The following is a 14,378-nucleotide window of genomic DNA, read 5'->3' as shown; positions in this document are numbered from 1 at the left end:
CTCTGGAATCGGACCAAGATGGTCTGTCCAAATCAATTCACATCAGTATCTGTGAGATTAAAAGGATGCCTGACCTTCTCTGGAATGTGCTCATGGCTTTGCATTTTGGTCATGCTTAAAAGATGCTCACCACACCCACAAATATCCATCAGCTGTAACGACCAACAGACAACCTTGGGCCAAGAGGAAGCACACCAACCACCTCCACAGATCTTTGAAAATGTGGACCTCTTTTGGGGCAGGGGTGAAGGGATGGAAGGGGAGGAGAAATATAACAACAATGAGATAAGTGGCCTGCTGAAAATTTAGTGTATCAGATTCATATTGAAGTAACTGCGGGGTTCTCTGACACATTTTAGAAAACTCAGCCATCTGCTGTTACAAAAGGCAACACTGAATTCATTTTCAAAGTGTGAGACTCTCAATCTCAGGGCTGCAAAAGTTTCCTGCATTGCAGCGGGTTGGATTAGATGATTCAGGATCTCCAATGATGGGGTGAACCAGAGAAGAATGAACCAAGAGATATGACTAGCACCAAGAGAGGTTCATTAAAATATGAAATTACATTGACTAATTAATTCACTTTGTCCCTCTTAAGCAAGGGGGAGCACAGACCCCCCCCATCCTGTTGATCATCTGACATCATAAATAGGTCAGCTGATTGATAGATGGGCCGTCCCACCCACCTGCCAAAGTTGACCCATTGGGGAAGGAGAGATAGTAACCATCTGAGCTCTCTGTTCATCAGCTGGAGAGCAGAGTTTTCAATCCTGCTCTCTGCAGGAGTCTGAGCAGGATTTAACCCTCCCTGCAAGCTGGGAGGCTAAACTCTTTTGCTTTGGATACACACAGTAGTTTCCTGTGGATAACTAGCCAGCTCAGCCAATGAGGAATTGAACCGTGCCCATCAGCTGACATCACCCACCCGTTAGTGTGACACTACCTGATTGACAGGTGGATGTGACTTTGGGAGAAATGGCCTCACAGGCCAAATTGACATGTAAATAGGAGGTTCCTCACTCCTGCTATTAAGCGTAAGCCTACTGAGAAGCAGACATTTCAGTGCGCCTTGGCTTACTCACAAGTAAAATTGGTATAGAATTACAGCCTAAACAAACCTTTGGAGCAAGCACAAAAAAATGATTATCAGGAACTTTTTAATGTTTGGTGCCTTATTATGTTTTATGTATTCTGTAAACCACCCACAGGGTGGGGTATAAATAAAATAAGTTGTTGTTGTTGTTATTTCAGGGTGTTTCCTCACCCTCCACAGAGAAGAAAGAACGACAATGGCAAAAGCATACAATTGTTGCATTTGCCAGGTAAAACAGTATAGAAGGGGGGGGGAGACCTCTCAAATTAAGTAGAAGCAAGGAGACTTGTCTGGATATAAATTAAGAGACCCTGCACTTGCTGGCCAGATGCAGTCTTGTAATTAATCACTTGCCTGGTAGCCATAGGCAACAATGAACTGAATTCACTTGTTCTCTCCTTCCACCTCCACCCCTTTTGTGCGGTGTCTTTTTAGATAGTAAGCCCAAGGGCAGGGACTGTTTTCACTGATAAGGAAGCTGCTCTGGAACGTTCTGGCTCAGGAGTGGGATACAGAGACTTTGAATGAATGAATGAGAACAAGATGCTAAGCCACTGAAGGAGTGGGGTGTGTGTGAAAGGATGCAGTGGTCTGTCCTACCTCTGTGACCAGTATAGAAACCAGGTGGGCTGCCAGAGGACGAAAGTCCCCTTCCTTTTCACCCATTATAGAAAGTCAAAGGCTACTGTGGGAGGGGTGTGGCTCTCCATCTGTCAGCCTCCAGCAGGCTAGCAAAATGTTTTCAGGCTAGTAACTTTTCTAGGCTCCTTTACAAAGTAGCCTTAACTGATTTCATTTCGGTTCCCACCCCCTGGCAAGTAAGCGTAATTCGGCCACGTATTTAAAGCACCATGGCGCCACTTTAAGTGGCCATGGCTTCCCCCAAAGAATCCTGGGAATGGTAGTTCATTGAAATTGCATGGAATTGTTAAGAGACCCCAGCAGTCACGAAATTAAAAGACGCCTGCTTCTTGGGAGGAAAGCAATGACAAACCTAGACAGCATCTTAAAAAGCAGAGACATCACCTTGCCAACAAAGGTCCGTATAGTTCAAGCTATGGTTTTCCCAGTAGTGATGTATGGAAGTGAGAGCTGGACCATGAAGAAGGCTGATCGACGAAGAATTGATGCTTTTGAATTATGGTGCTGGAGGACTCTTGAGAGTCCCATGGACTGCAAGAAGATCAAACCTATCCATTCTGAAGGAAATCAGCCCTGAGTGCTCACTGGAAGGACAGATCCTGAAGCTGAGGCTCCAGTACTTTGGCCACCTCATGAGAAGAGAAGACTCCCTGGAAAAGACCCTGATGTTGGGCAAGATGGAGGGCACAAGGAGAAGGGGACAACAGAGGACGAGATGGTTGGACAGTGTTCTCGAAGCTACCAGCATGAGTTTGACAAAACTGAGGGAGGCAGTGGAAGACAGATGTGCCTGGCGTGCTCTGGTCCAGGGGGTCACAAAGAGTCGGACACGACTAAACGACTAAACAACAACAATTCCCCTCATAAAACTGCAGTTTCCAGAGTGGTTTGAAAACATATCTGTCTTCGCAGAAAACTCTCGGGATTGCACCTCTGTGAGGGGGGAACAGATGTCTCCTAAGAACTCTCAGCATCCATAACATACTACAGTTCCCAGAATTCTTTGAGGGAAGTCCTGACTGTTACTGCTTTAAATGCAAAGGGTCGATGGGGCATCAGTCATGTTTTTGGCTGAACGAGACTAGTTTTCACTGATCTGGCACCACCATAAGCCAGTCCTGTTGTTTAGCATTTTTGCTAATGGACAGTTTACAGTACAGTATTTTGTTATTTTTCTATCTTTTTTTAAAAAAATAAATTTATTTAATTTTCCAAATTGTGAAATTTACAATCATCAAACAACCAAAACAAAAAGAGAATTCCACAAATTCCCATGGACTTTCCTCCTCCCCTTTGTGGATCCTTATGTTAACCTTTTTCCTCCTGCATCTTCTCTGTTAATCCAATTCTATCAAATCTCCTTTACAGCCATAGCCCGGTGTTAACTACAAGCGTCATTCCAATCCTACTAATAATTTTAATGGTTTGCAATGATTTTTAAGATAAATTATATCTTTTCCCCATTCCTTATTTTAAAAAAATTGGTCTTCCTGATTCCTAATTCTTCCGGTCATTTTTGCCATTGCGGCATAGTCCAGGCATAGGCAAACTCGGCCCTCCAGATGTTTTGGGACTACAACTCCCATCATCCTTAGCTAACAGGACCAGTGGTCATGGATGATGGGAGTTATAGTCCCAAAACATCTGGGGGGCCGAGTTTGCCTATACCTGGCATAGTCCATAAATTTAATCTGCCACTCTTCTCTGGTAAGGACTGCGTCTTCTTTCCATCTCAAGATTTGTGTTTTAAATGGGCAATGCGCATGCCATCTTAGATCAAATAACAGCCGTTTCTTTCACAGGACTATATATGTATGTATGTAAATGTACAACGCAACTATATACGCACAATACACAAATACACGTCTGCCTCTTACTGAGTTAGATCACTGTACCACAGGGACTTTGCAAGGTCCTTTTTTAAAAAACCTCAATGTGCAACCCTACAACACATATTCACATATGGTCATTTATATGTATAGAAGCTGCCCTGTAAGCAATGTAATATTTTTGAAAGGGGGGTGGGGAGAAAGGAGATCTTGGGTTTGGTGTAAAAATCCTGGGGCTTGGCCCAATAGACCATTTCTTTTTTAAAAAATAAAAATCATTTTTATTAAATTTTCCACTTTAACAATCCTATCAAATCACATTAAATATTCCAAATTATACATATACATATATATATACATATATATATATATATATATATATATATCAAATAATCCAAATATTGGCCCAATAGACCATTTCACCCAGGATTTTCTACTCTGACTGGCAGCTGTCCTTCAGGCCAAGGTTTTTCCCAGTACTGTTATTGGAGGAGGTCTTTTTAACTCCAGAACCGCGGTTCCCAATATGGGGCATACGCCCTATGGGGGGTGGTGATTTGATTTTTTAAGGGAGGCAATTTGGAAGCTTGTTTAGACCAGGCTTCCTCAACCTTGGTCCTCCAGATGTTTTGAGACTACAGTTCCCATCATCCCTAACCACTGGTCCTGCTAGCTAGCGATCATGGGAGTTGTAGGCCAAAAACATCTGGAGGGGCGAGATTGAGGAAGCCTGGTTTAGACCAAGTTAATGACCCTTTAGGCTTCCTCCATGTGAATAGGAGCTCATTTTTTTGAATAATAAGAATTATATGTCATGGGGGGGCATCAGGATTTTAGAGATGCTTAGGTAGGGCATGGCCAAAAAAAGGTCAGGAACCACTGCTCTAGATGTAAGGGACTCTACATGGGTCCTTCTACTGAGCTATGGTCCTTTTCCTATCAGAGAAACAAGAGCACCAACATCACTGATAAGAAGCCGTCACCAAACAAACCACATTTCCAGAACCCATGAACCGGTCATTCGTCCAACACAGATAGGAAAAGAAAGACAAACTCAGTCAGGTGTTTCTGTGCATATACTGGAAACCTACAACACAACAGTCTAGAAGAAATGTGCAGAAAAGTCTTTACATAACTAGATTATCTCCACCCAGCGTTTGCTTGTTTCTTCAAATGGAAAGAGAGAAGAAACGAGAGCCGACAATTTCCATGCCGATAACTGACCATATAAGGGCCAAAACAGTTCCTTAATGCAAGTATTTAGCTTAGTTATGCAAAGACTATCATTCCTGCACAAGAAAGCACATACAACTAGAGAAAGTGAAAAAATAAAAATAAATCTAACTCTCGGACAAACACAACAATATATTGATTGGAATGACTTCAGGGCCACCAACCTGGAGAGGGAATCTTTATTTCTGTGGCGCACCTTTATAGCCTGTGGAATAAAATCTCACTTCTTGCAAAAGAAGAAAAAGAATCAGTCTACGTATCGGTGAAGTTAGCTGATAAAAATCAGAAGCTCAAGCTTGTTAAGCGATTTCGCAGGAATGTGCAAGCGTATGGCCGGCAGCAACATTAAAGCATTCATCCAAAAGAAGGCGAGAAACAAGTTCAAGGCCTTTGGGTTTATGCAGATCATATCGAAACTTGGACATTTTTCATTGTTGTTGTTAGTGCTCCAGAAACATAATTCCTGACGACAGACGTGGAAGGTGGTCTGAAATGCTCAGTGTGTGAATCAGAAAGCTGGTGGCTTCCCTTACAGAGAAGAGGACCTCATTTTCTTTTAAAAGAGCTTCCCCCCCCCTTATATTGTTTGAATTGCAGAGTGTACAGACAAGCAAATGCAGACTCTCATTCCGGTTGCTAGCATTGCCATTCCTGGCCCACCTTGCTTTTCGGCCTTACGTTTTCCAGAATGCAAGGGCACAAATTCAGTAGATTCAAATCAACTTAATTTCAAGTAAGCATACATAGCACTGGACCATAAAGTGCATAAGATCTTGCACTCGTAAAGTAGATTAGTAGAAATAAATTATGAACTTAGGAAGCACTTGAGAACACATATAAACAAGCATGCCCATCTCTTTCCAGAAGGGTAAACATGTATTAGTCTACCAGTCCTGCTGCTGTAAAGGGTCAGTGGTCTTATTCTGCACACATTTAACAGACAGTACATTTTTCATTTGATTCCAGCTTTTAGCTTTTTGCACCAATGTGTTTATATACCTGGCAGCTGAGGATGACTCGTTGTGCATCCGATAAAATGGACTTTCTTACGTCATAATAAATTTGTTAGAGTGCAATCCAAACCATCTCTACTCAGAAGTAAGTCACATGGAGTATAGTGGAGCTTACTACCAGGTAAATGGGGTTAGGACTGCAGCCCTGATTTTCTAAAGTACCAGGAGAGTCTTAGTTATTTATGTCCACCTATATCCATAAACGGAAAGGAATAGTCTTTTGCATACCCCTGCACACATCCAGTTGTCAAAAAGGGTCACAATTCCTAGGCAAACATGGCTGCAGTGTTGTTATATTTGTTAAAAGTAAAACCAGCTGTTATGGAACCAAGCAGAAGTGATCAGTTATTGAAGGCAGGTGCTAGAAAACAGAAACTTTGAACAATACGGAGGGCATGCGTTAAACTGGCAAAGGCTGCATACATTCCACACCTGTTTCATGGAACTGGCAAAAAATAACTTATTGTGGGGTAGAGGAAGAAGGTACCCTGTTATCCAGACCTGCTTCCTAGAACAATGGTCCACATGCACTCAGAGGTACAGTAAAACGAATAGTATGACCTGCACAAAAACACAAACACGGCATCCTGTCTGGGATTCAAAGTGGCCACTCCTCCAATCAAAACATTCTAGTTTGTCTAAATCAGGGGTAGCCAACATGGTGTCCTTGCAAAATTGTGGGACTACAAAGCCCATCATCCCTGGCTACATTGTGACAGGGGATGATGGGTGTTGGAGTTCACATCTGCCAGCACCACGTTGTCTTTCCATGATCTAAATGTTTCCATATGCACTGCTTAATGAGAGAGCATGAATTGTACACAGGACACCCTTTTCTGCACATCAGAGAGCCCTAGTGAAATATAATGGTTTCTTAGAGATAAGTTTACCTTGACCCCGGACGTGCGTCATTAATTGAGCTGTGATGGCTATGAAGACAAAGAGGAACCAGCTCAGCATCTTGAACCAGCGGTGGGTCTTCTCTCTTGTCATTGGATGTATGTAACATCAACAAACCTGTAATCACACAGAAGTATTTAATCAACAGATGCTGCGGTCACCCTTTGGGATTTCAGTTGTGGCAAGCAAGATTCTCGTCAAGGTTATTTTCCTGTTAGCTGAGGGGGAAAGGGAAATACAGACGCTATAAACTATACCGTATTTTTTGCTGTATAAGACTCACTTTTTCCCTCCTAAAAAGTAAGGGGAAATGTGTGTGCGTCTTATGGAGTGAATGCAGGCTGCGCAGCTATCCCAGAAGCCAAAACAGCAAGAGGGATTGCTGCTTTCACTGCGCAGCGATCCCTCTTGCTGTTCTGGCTTCTGAGATTCAGAATATTTTTTTTCTTGTTTTCCTTCTCCAAAAACTAGGTGCGTCTTGTGGTCTGGTGCGTCTTATAGAGCGAAAAATACGGTATATTGTCACATCCACACCATATATTTAAAGCACATTTAAGGACATGGCTTACCCACCCCACAAGAATCCTGGGAATTGTAGTGTACCCCTCACAGAGCTACAATTCCCTTAATAAATTACAGTTCCCAGGTTTCTTCGGAGGAAGCCTCGTGCCTTAAATTTATGGCGCCATCCACAAATAGCAAGACTTACTTCTTTTTGCAATGCTACGTTGTCCAATGAACCCTATAGCTCAGTTTTATTCCTTGGAAGAGACTGTGCATGCCCACCCCCCCACCCCTTTTTTTCTCCTGCAGCCCTCATCTAGACAGAACGACTATTTTAAAACTGTAAAACAAATAAATAATAGGGAATCAAGGAACAAAGCTATCCCCTGCAGCAAAAATATGCCCTGTGCACTATAGTTGGAGGGGACGTCACATATTTGCGATTTTTTATTTTTTTTATTTTTTGCTTGCTAGAAGCTCAAATATTGTTAGGGCATGCTTGGTGTCTCGTCATGCAGAAAGTCTCATTAGCCTAGCTCTCAGTGAGGTTGTCGGCCTGTGTCTGGGCTGAATCGCTTTAGACAACAAATGGGTTGGGTTCTTTTGTTTTTTGTGGTTGAGTGCATGGCACACATTAAACCTCCCTGCGCATATTCTAGACTTTCTCTAGAATGCTTCTCCCTGACATACTACTTTTCTTCATGCATGGATCCCTCTCCTTCTTCTTTTTGGTATGGAGGGCCATATCAGCAGGGGATTTCCCACCAGAAATCTGACGTGGTTCTCCAAGCTGATTTATCGCCTTAGCGATAGCTCAGCCTCAGAATGGGAGAAGCTTAAGGCAAACACTTTAAGAACAAAGTGCCCCATCCAACTAAGATCTACCCAGAGTTAGACTAAGGTTACCAGACGTCCCAGTTTCCCGGGGACAGTCCCCAGATTTACAAATCAGTCCCCTGACAAAATCCATCCATTCTGACTGAAGTTGAAAAGTGTCCCCAGATTCATTGAAAAAAATCTGGTAACCTTAAGTTAGACCCATTAAAATTAACAGACCTAAGTCTGAGCAGAGCTACCACAGGATGCAGCCCATAGGGCAGGGCAAACCATAAAGGTAAAGGTAAAGGGACCCCTGACCATTAGGTCCAGTCGTGACCGACTCTGGGGTTGCGGCACTCATCTCGCTTTGCGTGCTGAGGTCCCCCAAAACACCCGTACCCCAATAACTCACACATCACTCATAATTTTTGTTTAAGGTTTTTGGCATAATTTTGGCCACAACTTTATTAAACATACATATTGTGAGTGGTTGCTTAGGCATTGGTTATGACTATCTGTCCCCCACCCCACCCCACCCCCTGCCTTGGGGACAGCACTGACTTCCGGATTCCAGCGAAAGCCAGTGTGGAGGAACAAGATCAGGGATAACTGGAGCTGCGGCACAGACCCTCAGCTTCTCCCCGCATGCTCCTAGGGGCTTACGCGGCCCAAACCCGATTCCAGGGGTTTGGACGAAAGGATGGTAAGCCCCTGAATTCCTTTAACGGAATTCCCGTGCAGCAGCAGCACTGGAGGGGCAGGCACAGCCAATCCGTACCCCTCCACCAACCAATTTAAACCAATGCCTAACCGCCAACCTTACAAGTTGTGACGATTTGCTACGCAGTAGGCAAAAACCAAATGGCACACACTAATCAGCCAAATGGAAAAATTCCTACCAGGCCCCCACACCAATGCGAACGACCCCATGACAGGCATAGCAAGGTCAAAGCACAGGCCCAAGCAAGGGAGGGCGGGCGGGTGATCCGATGCCCACAGTGAAAGAGAAAGCAGCTAGCTGTGGGCCTTACTTAAATATCCTCTGATCCCCAGTGGCGTAGCGTGGGGGGTGCAGGGGGGGCCAGCCGCACCGGGCGCAACATCTGGGGTTAGGGCAAATCCACGGGTTAGGGGGCGCAAATCCACGGGTTAGGGGCGCAAATCCACGGGTTAGGGGGCGCAAATTACTTGCCTTGCCCCGGGTGCTGACAACCCACGCTACGCCACTGCTGATCCCACCCCCAAATTGGCAACATACAAATTGCCCCAGAAACACCACAACCAATCCTCGCCAGGCCCCTTCCTTCAGTCCTGCCTGGCAACTACAGGGTGCTTTGCCTGGCCCCAGCCGCAACATGTGCTCTCCTTTAATGAGAACACGCTTTATTGGCCAAGGGAGCCGGTGTACAGCTTCTGGGTCATGAGGCCAGCATGACTAAGTTACTTCTGGTGAACCAAAGCAGCGCACGGAAATGCTGTTTACCTTCCCGCCGGAGCGGTACCTATTTATCTACTTGTACTTTTACGTACTTCCGAACTGCTAGGTGGGCAGGAGCAGGGACCGAGCAACGGGAGCTCACTCTGTTGCAGGGATTCAAACTGCCAACCTTCTGATTGGCAAGCTCAAGGCTCAGTGGTTTAGACCACAGCACCACCCACATCCCTAGTGAAGGGGATATGGATTTCAAATTAATTCACTACTAGACCTTCAGCTGCCAGGATAAACATCATTTCTCCAGGTATTAGGGATGCGAATATGCTAGGGGGCAGAATAGCAGAAAGGTCTGGAATAGAACCATCAAGGGAAAAAAGGTCAGGTCAAAAATGTTTGAGATTTACTCCTTGGGCCCAACAGTCTCTTGTTGTAACTTGAATGGTTTACCAAGGAAGCTTTCACAAGCGTGATGTTAAAACCAATGTAAAATCCAAAGATATTGTTTCTGGGATAAGACAGCATGACCAGCCCAAGGGAGGAATAAAGCTTTCTGCAACATCTGTGTTATTTCAAGTTAAAGTGACATTCAATTTGAAGATTTTAAACTCCAGAATTCACTATATATTTTTTAATCCCAGCTACTTAATTCAAACTATGAATACATACACACATAGCAGGAAAGTTGAGCACATTGGTTGGTAAGGTTTTCAGGATTTTAACCTGAAAATCCCAACTCATCACACCTGGGACAATGGAGGCCCGAAGGACAGGTGTGCAGGTGCCACTGGATTGCTTGTGCTACTTTAAAAAACAAAAAACACGCACATCATTTGAATGGCAATGCCCATCAACTCTGGAGCCTCTGCCCCCTGGCTCCCTCAAATATTTTAGCGGGGGCCTCAGTCCCTAGGAATTGGCTGCTATGTAGCACATTGTTGAGGGTGAACTGGCTTGAAACAGCAGGCCTTTTGCAAAATCTGTGAGTGGCAGAAATCTCTTCAGAGCAACACCACGCACATTTGCTTAGAAGGAAGACAGGCATTCAAACAGGAATAGGATTGCATCCTTAAAACCTGACAATTGATGTATGGCAGGCATGGCCAAACTTGGCTCTCCAGCTGTTTTGGGACTACAACTCCCATCATCCCTAGCTAACAGGACCAGTGGTCAGGGATGACAAAACAAAATACTATATCAATAATATAGTAACACTTCTGCCTGTTGTTCAGGCACAGGAAAGCTACTGCAACAATCTGAGCAGTATCACACCCCCCCCCACTTTTTTTCAAAGCTATTCCACACATGTTGGAAACTCATATAGGACAGGTGAAATGCAGCCCTGCTGTTTCAGCTGCTGTGAAGGTTCTCGGAAGCCAACGAAGACAGGCGCCAGCAATGCACCGCAACGGGAAGGCTGGCAGCGGTGATCAGAACAGGAGGAGCAAGACTTTTCTCTGTGCATCTGCTGAGTGGTTGTGTTCATCACACAGTGGCCACACAGGAGAATTCTTGAGCGATGTGTATATGGTATGCTACTGGGGACAAGCCAGCTGTGGGCAACTTGAGGGGAATGCAGAACCAATAGACGTGAGGCCTTTCTGCAAGTGCAGCACACAATCTGTTTGTTTGTTTGTTTGTTTACTCCACGGGTAGGCAAACTAAGGCCCGGGGGCTGGATCTGGCCCAATCGCCTTCTAAATCCGGCCCGCAGACGGTACAGGAATCAGCGTGTTTTTACATGAGTCGAATGTGCCCTTTTTATTTTAAATGCATCTCTGGGTTATTTGTGGGGCATAGTAATTTGTTCATTATTATTTTTCTCAAAATATAGTCCAGCCCCCCGCAAGGTCTGAGGGACAGTGGACCGGCCCCCTGCTGAAAAGGTTTGCTGACTCCTGCTCTAATAGCATTAAAAGTTCTGCACTCACTATTAGATCACCAGTAGGATACAGTAGGGAAGCAGGTGGCGCTGTGGGTTAAACCACAGAGCCTAGAACTTGCCGATCAGAAGGTTGGCAGTTCGAATCCCCGCAACGGGGTGAGCTCCCATTGCTCGGTCCCTGCTCCTGCCAATCTAGCAGTTTGAAAGCATGTCAAAGTGCAAGTAGATAAATAGGTACCGCTCCGGTGGGAAGGTGTGCTCTGGTTCGCCAGAAGCGGCTTAGTGATGCTGGCCACATGACCCAGAAGCTGTACAGTAAAGCAAGATGAGTGCCGCAACCCCAGAGTCGGTCACGACTGGACCTAATGGTCAGGGGTCCCTTTATCTTTACCTTTAGGATACCACTCGTCATATTACCTGCAACTCTGAATCAAAAGAGAGAAATGCAGACTGAGCACATTCAACAGGTAAGCTTGCACACTTTTAAGTTTAGAAATATTGGCCTTCGTCGTGTTAAGGTGTGGGACAGGCCATGTGCCAGAACTGGAAGGGAGTGACAGGAGACCCTGACGGGATATTATTAAATAGTCAGCATCACCCACAAACAATTCAAAACGAATGCTCCTTAGACAGCTGTCATCTAATCTCCCTGCAAACTAACCGTGATAAATGTACAATAAACAGGCCGTCAGGAAGTTCCCTCAATCAGTTTTTGGCACTTCCCACATCTGTCATGTGAACACAGAGCTTCCAAAGGAAAGAATGTGCTTGAAAAACTCTCTCTCTTCCACTTTCTACCTCGAGTTAACAGCATTAACAGACTGCAGGGCAAAACTCCCCCCCCAACCCCCCCCCCCCAAAAAACATTTCCACACATGATACTCAATGTGTTTCTTGCATTTACCACATGTTGCAGAATACAAATATAAAAACCTAGGGTGGCTGGAATGTCCATCTCATTTCAAAAAGGCCCCCCTCTGCATTCATTCCTGAAGTAACATTCCTGCATAGTCATAAAACAAAACAAGGGCGCTCCAAGGTGCTATTTGCTACACCTGTGACAGGTTCGGATAACCACCCGTGAAAACGCAAGGCAAACATGAGGACGGGTGGGCAGAGATGTTGTATTGACCTTTCTCAAAAAGTAGCTCAAGCATTCCCGCAAGTTACTTATTTTATTGCCTTTCTCTAGTCTCAAAATAAATAAATGGCTTGAATCCCAACAACAAATCCTTGCATAGTGCTGAGGGAAGGCTCTCTGCACATGTTCAGAGGCACTCTGTACTTTCTTATCACTGCACCTACATAACAGGGGTGTGCCCTGCCATTGAGAAGTGAGGCGGGTGGGGAAGAGACGTGCAGGTTCAGCCCGGGTTCAAACGAAGCCTTGCGCATCTCAAGCGAATGGGCGCGCTCTGCACGTGCGCACTGGCACTCTCGCCTTCGATATGGCTTCACTGACGGCCGGGGGAGCGTCCCGAGGGTTTCCCCCACCCGCCGCGGCTCAGATTAAGCCTCGAGGGATTATATTGGGACAGGATCCGTTTCACACAGCCAGCAGGCCTGGCAAGCTCTCCTCCACCGTCATCGCCGGCAGAATAGGAGAGCCCCAGGCGCCGAGAGAGGGCTGTTGCTTGCAAGGAAGGAAAGCTATCCATTTATCTGGCAAGGCGCGCTTTTGCGCATTTCTTGGCTGTTCCGATTAGGCAACCGCGCTCCTCAGAAAGCGCACAGCACACCCACCCACCCAAATACACAGCCACGTCTCCAAAACCTACAGATGGAGACATTTCTCGCTTTCCCTTTAAACGAACGCGCGCACCCGCTCACTCCAAATCGCCTTCCCTTCCTTATCTGCATCTCTCTGGGAAAATTATTTCTATACCCCATCATTACAGGGCGCACAGATGTGTCTTTGTTCACTGATGAAACGAAGGTAAGAAGAATAGGAAAGGAAGGGGGGATTAGCTATTTAGAATGTTTCGCCTTTCTTTCCACCCACCCCATCCTCTGTTAAGGGTTTTTTTTAAGACACACCCAATTACTATTTTATTTCATTTTTTAAATGGTCAAAGCCGGATGGGTTGGAAATCAAACAAACCTTTGCAGCCATGAACAATTTTGCTTTAGTGCATTGCAAAGTGGGTGCAGTTCCCTGCGAGAAAACCAGACTTTGCAGCAGCAGCGCGCGCGCGCAAGCTCAAAACCAAGCAGCAAACTCTTAGGAAAAGTTTGTTTCTCTCCCGTCAGTTGCCCTTTTCTTCTGTTTGATCAGCAGCAATGGGAGAGGAAGAAGGCAGCCGGTGAAAGATTGGAAGGTGGAAATGAGGGGAAAGAGGAGAAAAAGGGGGGGGGAGCAGCGAGGTGGGTTGGTGGGGGAGAGATATACAGCGATTCCAAGACGCAAGAATAATGCCCGGCACCCATTCCCTCTCTTCCTTCTGCAAGCCCTCACCCCAATCCCTTACCTTCTCCACTCCGCTCCTGAGTTGAGGAAGGGCAGTCCCGCGGGAGGGTGGGGGGTGTTGCCAGGTGTACAATGGGAACGAGGGAGAAATGTGAGCCTTTTGGTTCAAGCGAGAGGGTTTCTCCAAGTATGGGAAATGGGCTTACAAATCCATCTTGGGAGGAGAGGGGAGTGGTCTTTCAAAGGCACGGTTCCCACAACATTCGTTTGGCACATAGACAGCTGTCTCCCCCCCCCCCGTCCCAGGAGGGGGAGGAAATCGAGGCATTTTTAAACACTTCGGGTTTTAAAACTGGTTTAAGCTGCTGCACTGCAGCCCAGCTTCGAAGTACCAGTACTCCAATATTTAATTCTGAATAGAAATGTATAGGATTGCAGTGTTAACCTTACCTAAGTGCAGGGATATTTCTCTGTATCTTCCCTTAATTGGAATTCTCAGGGGGAGGGGGCTGTCACAGTGAAATTGTTATAAACACTCATAAATGCAGTGCTTTTTTCCCTGGGGGGGGACGCAGGGGTACACATACCCCTAAACATTTTGTGAATCGAAGTTTGACCTCG

At 45.5% G+C, this 14,378-nt stretch overlaps 1 protein-coding gene across 6 annotated transcripts in view; it reads right to left on the bottom strand.

Annotated features, from left to right (window-relative positions):
* Positions 1 to 14,068, bottom strand: part of COL14A1 (collagen type XIV alpha 1 chain) — a 150,593-nt gene extending 136,525 nt beyond the window's left edge. For 2 of the 6 annotated variants that reach the window (XM_083621800.1, XM_083621801.1), the window contains exons 1-2: positions 13,819 to 14,066; positions 6,701 to 6,827 (exon numbers count right to left, since the gene is read on the bottom strand). In XM_083621800.1, the coding sequence (XP_083477926.1) occupies positions 6,701 to 6,803 (103 nt within the window). In that variant the 5' untranslated portion in view covers positions 6,804 to 6,827; positions 13,819 to 14,066. Of the gene's footprint in view, positions 1 to 6,700; positions 6,828 to 13,818 lie in introns of all 6 variants that reach the window. The other 4 variants (XM_083621799.1, XM_083621797.1, XM_083621798.1 and 1 more) reach the window with 4 other exon arrangements.
* Positions 14,069 to 14,378: the final 310 nt, after the last annotated feature.

The sequence above is a fragment of the Podarcis filfolensis genome, assembly GCF_964270895.1.
Source record: "Podarcis filfolensis genome assembly, chromosome: 7".
Taxonomy (NCBI): Eukaryota; Metazoa; Chordata; class Lepidosauria; order Squamata; family Lacertidae; genus Podarcis; species Podarcis filfolensis.
Note: the sequence above shows the minus strand (reverse complement) of the source record. Positions and strands in the feature narration are given on the sequence as shown.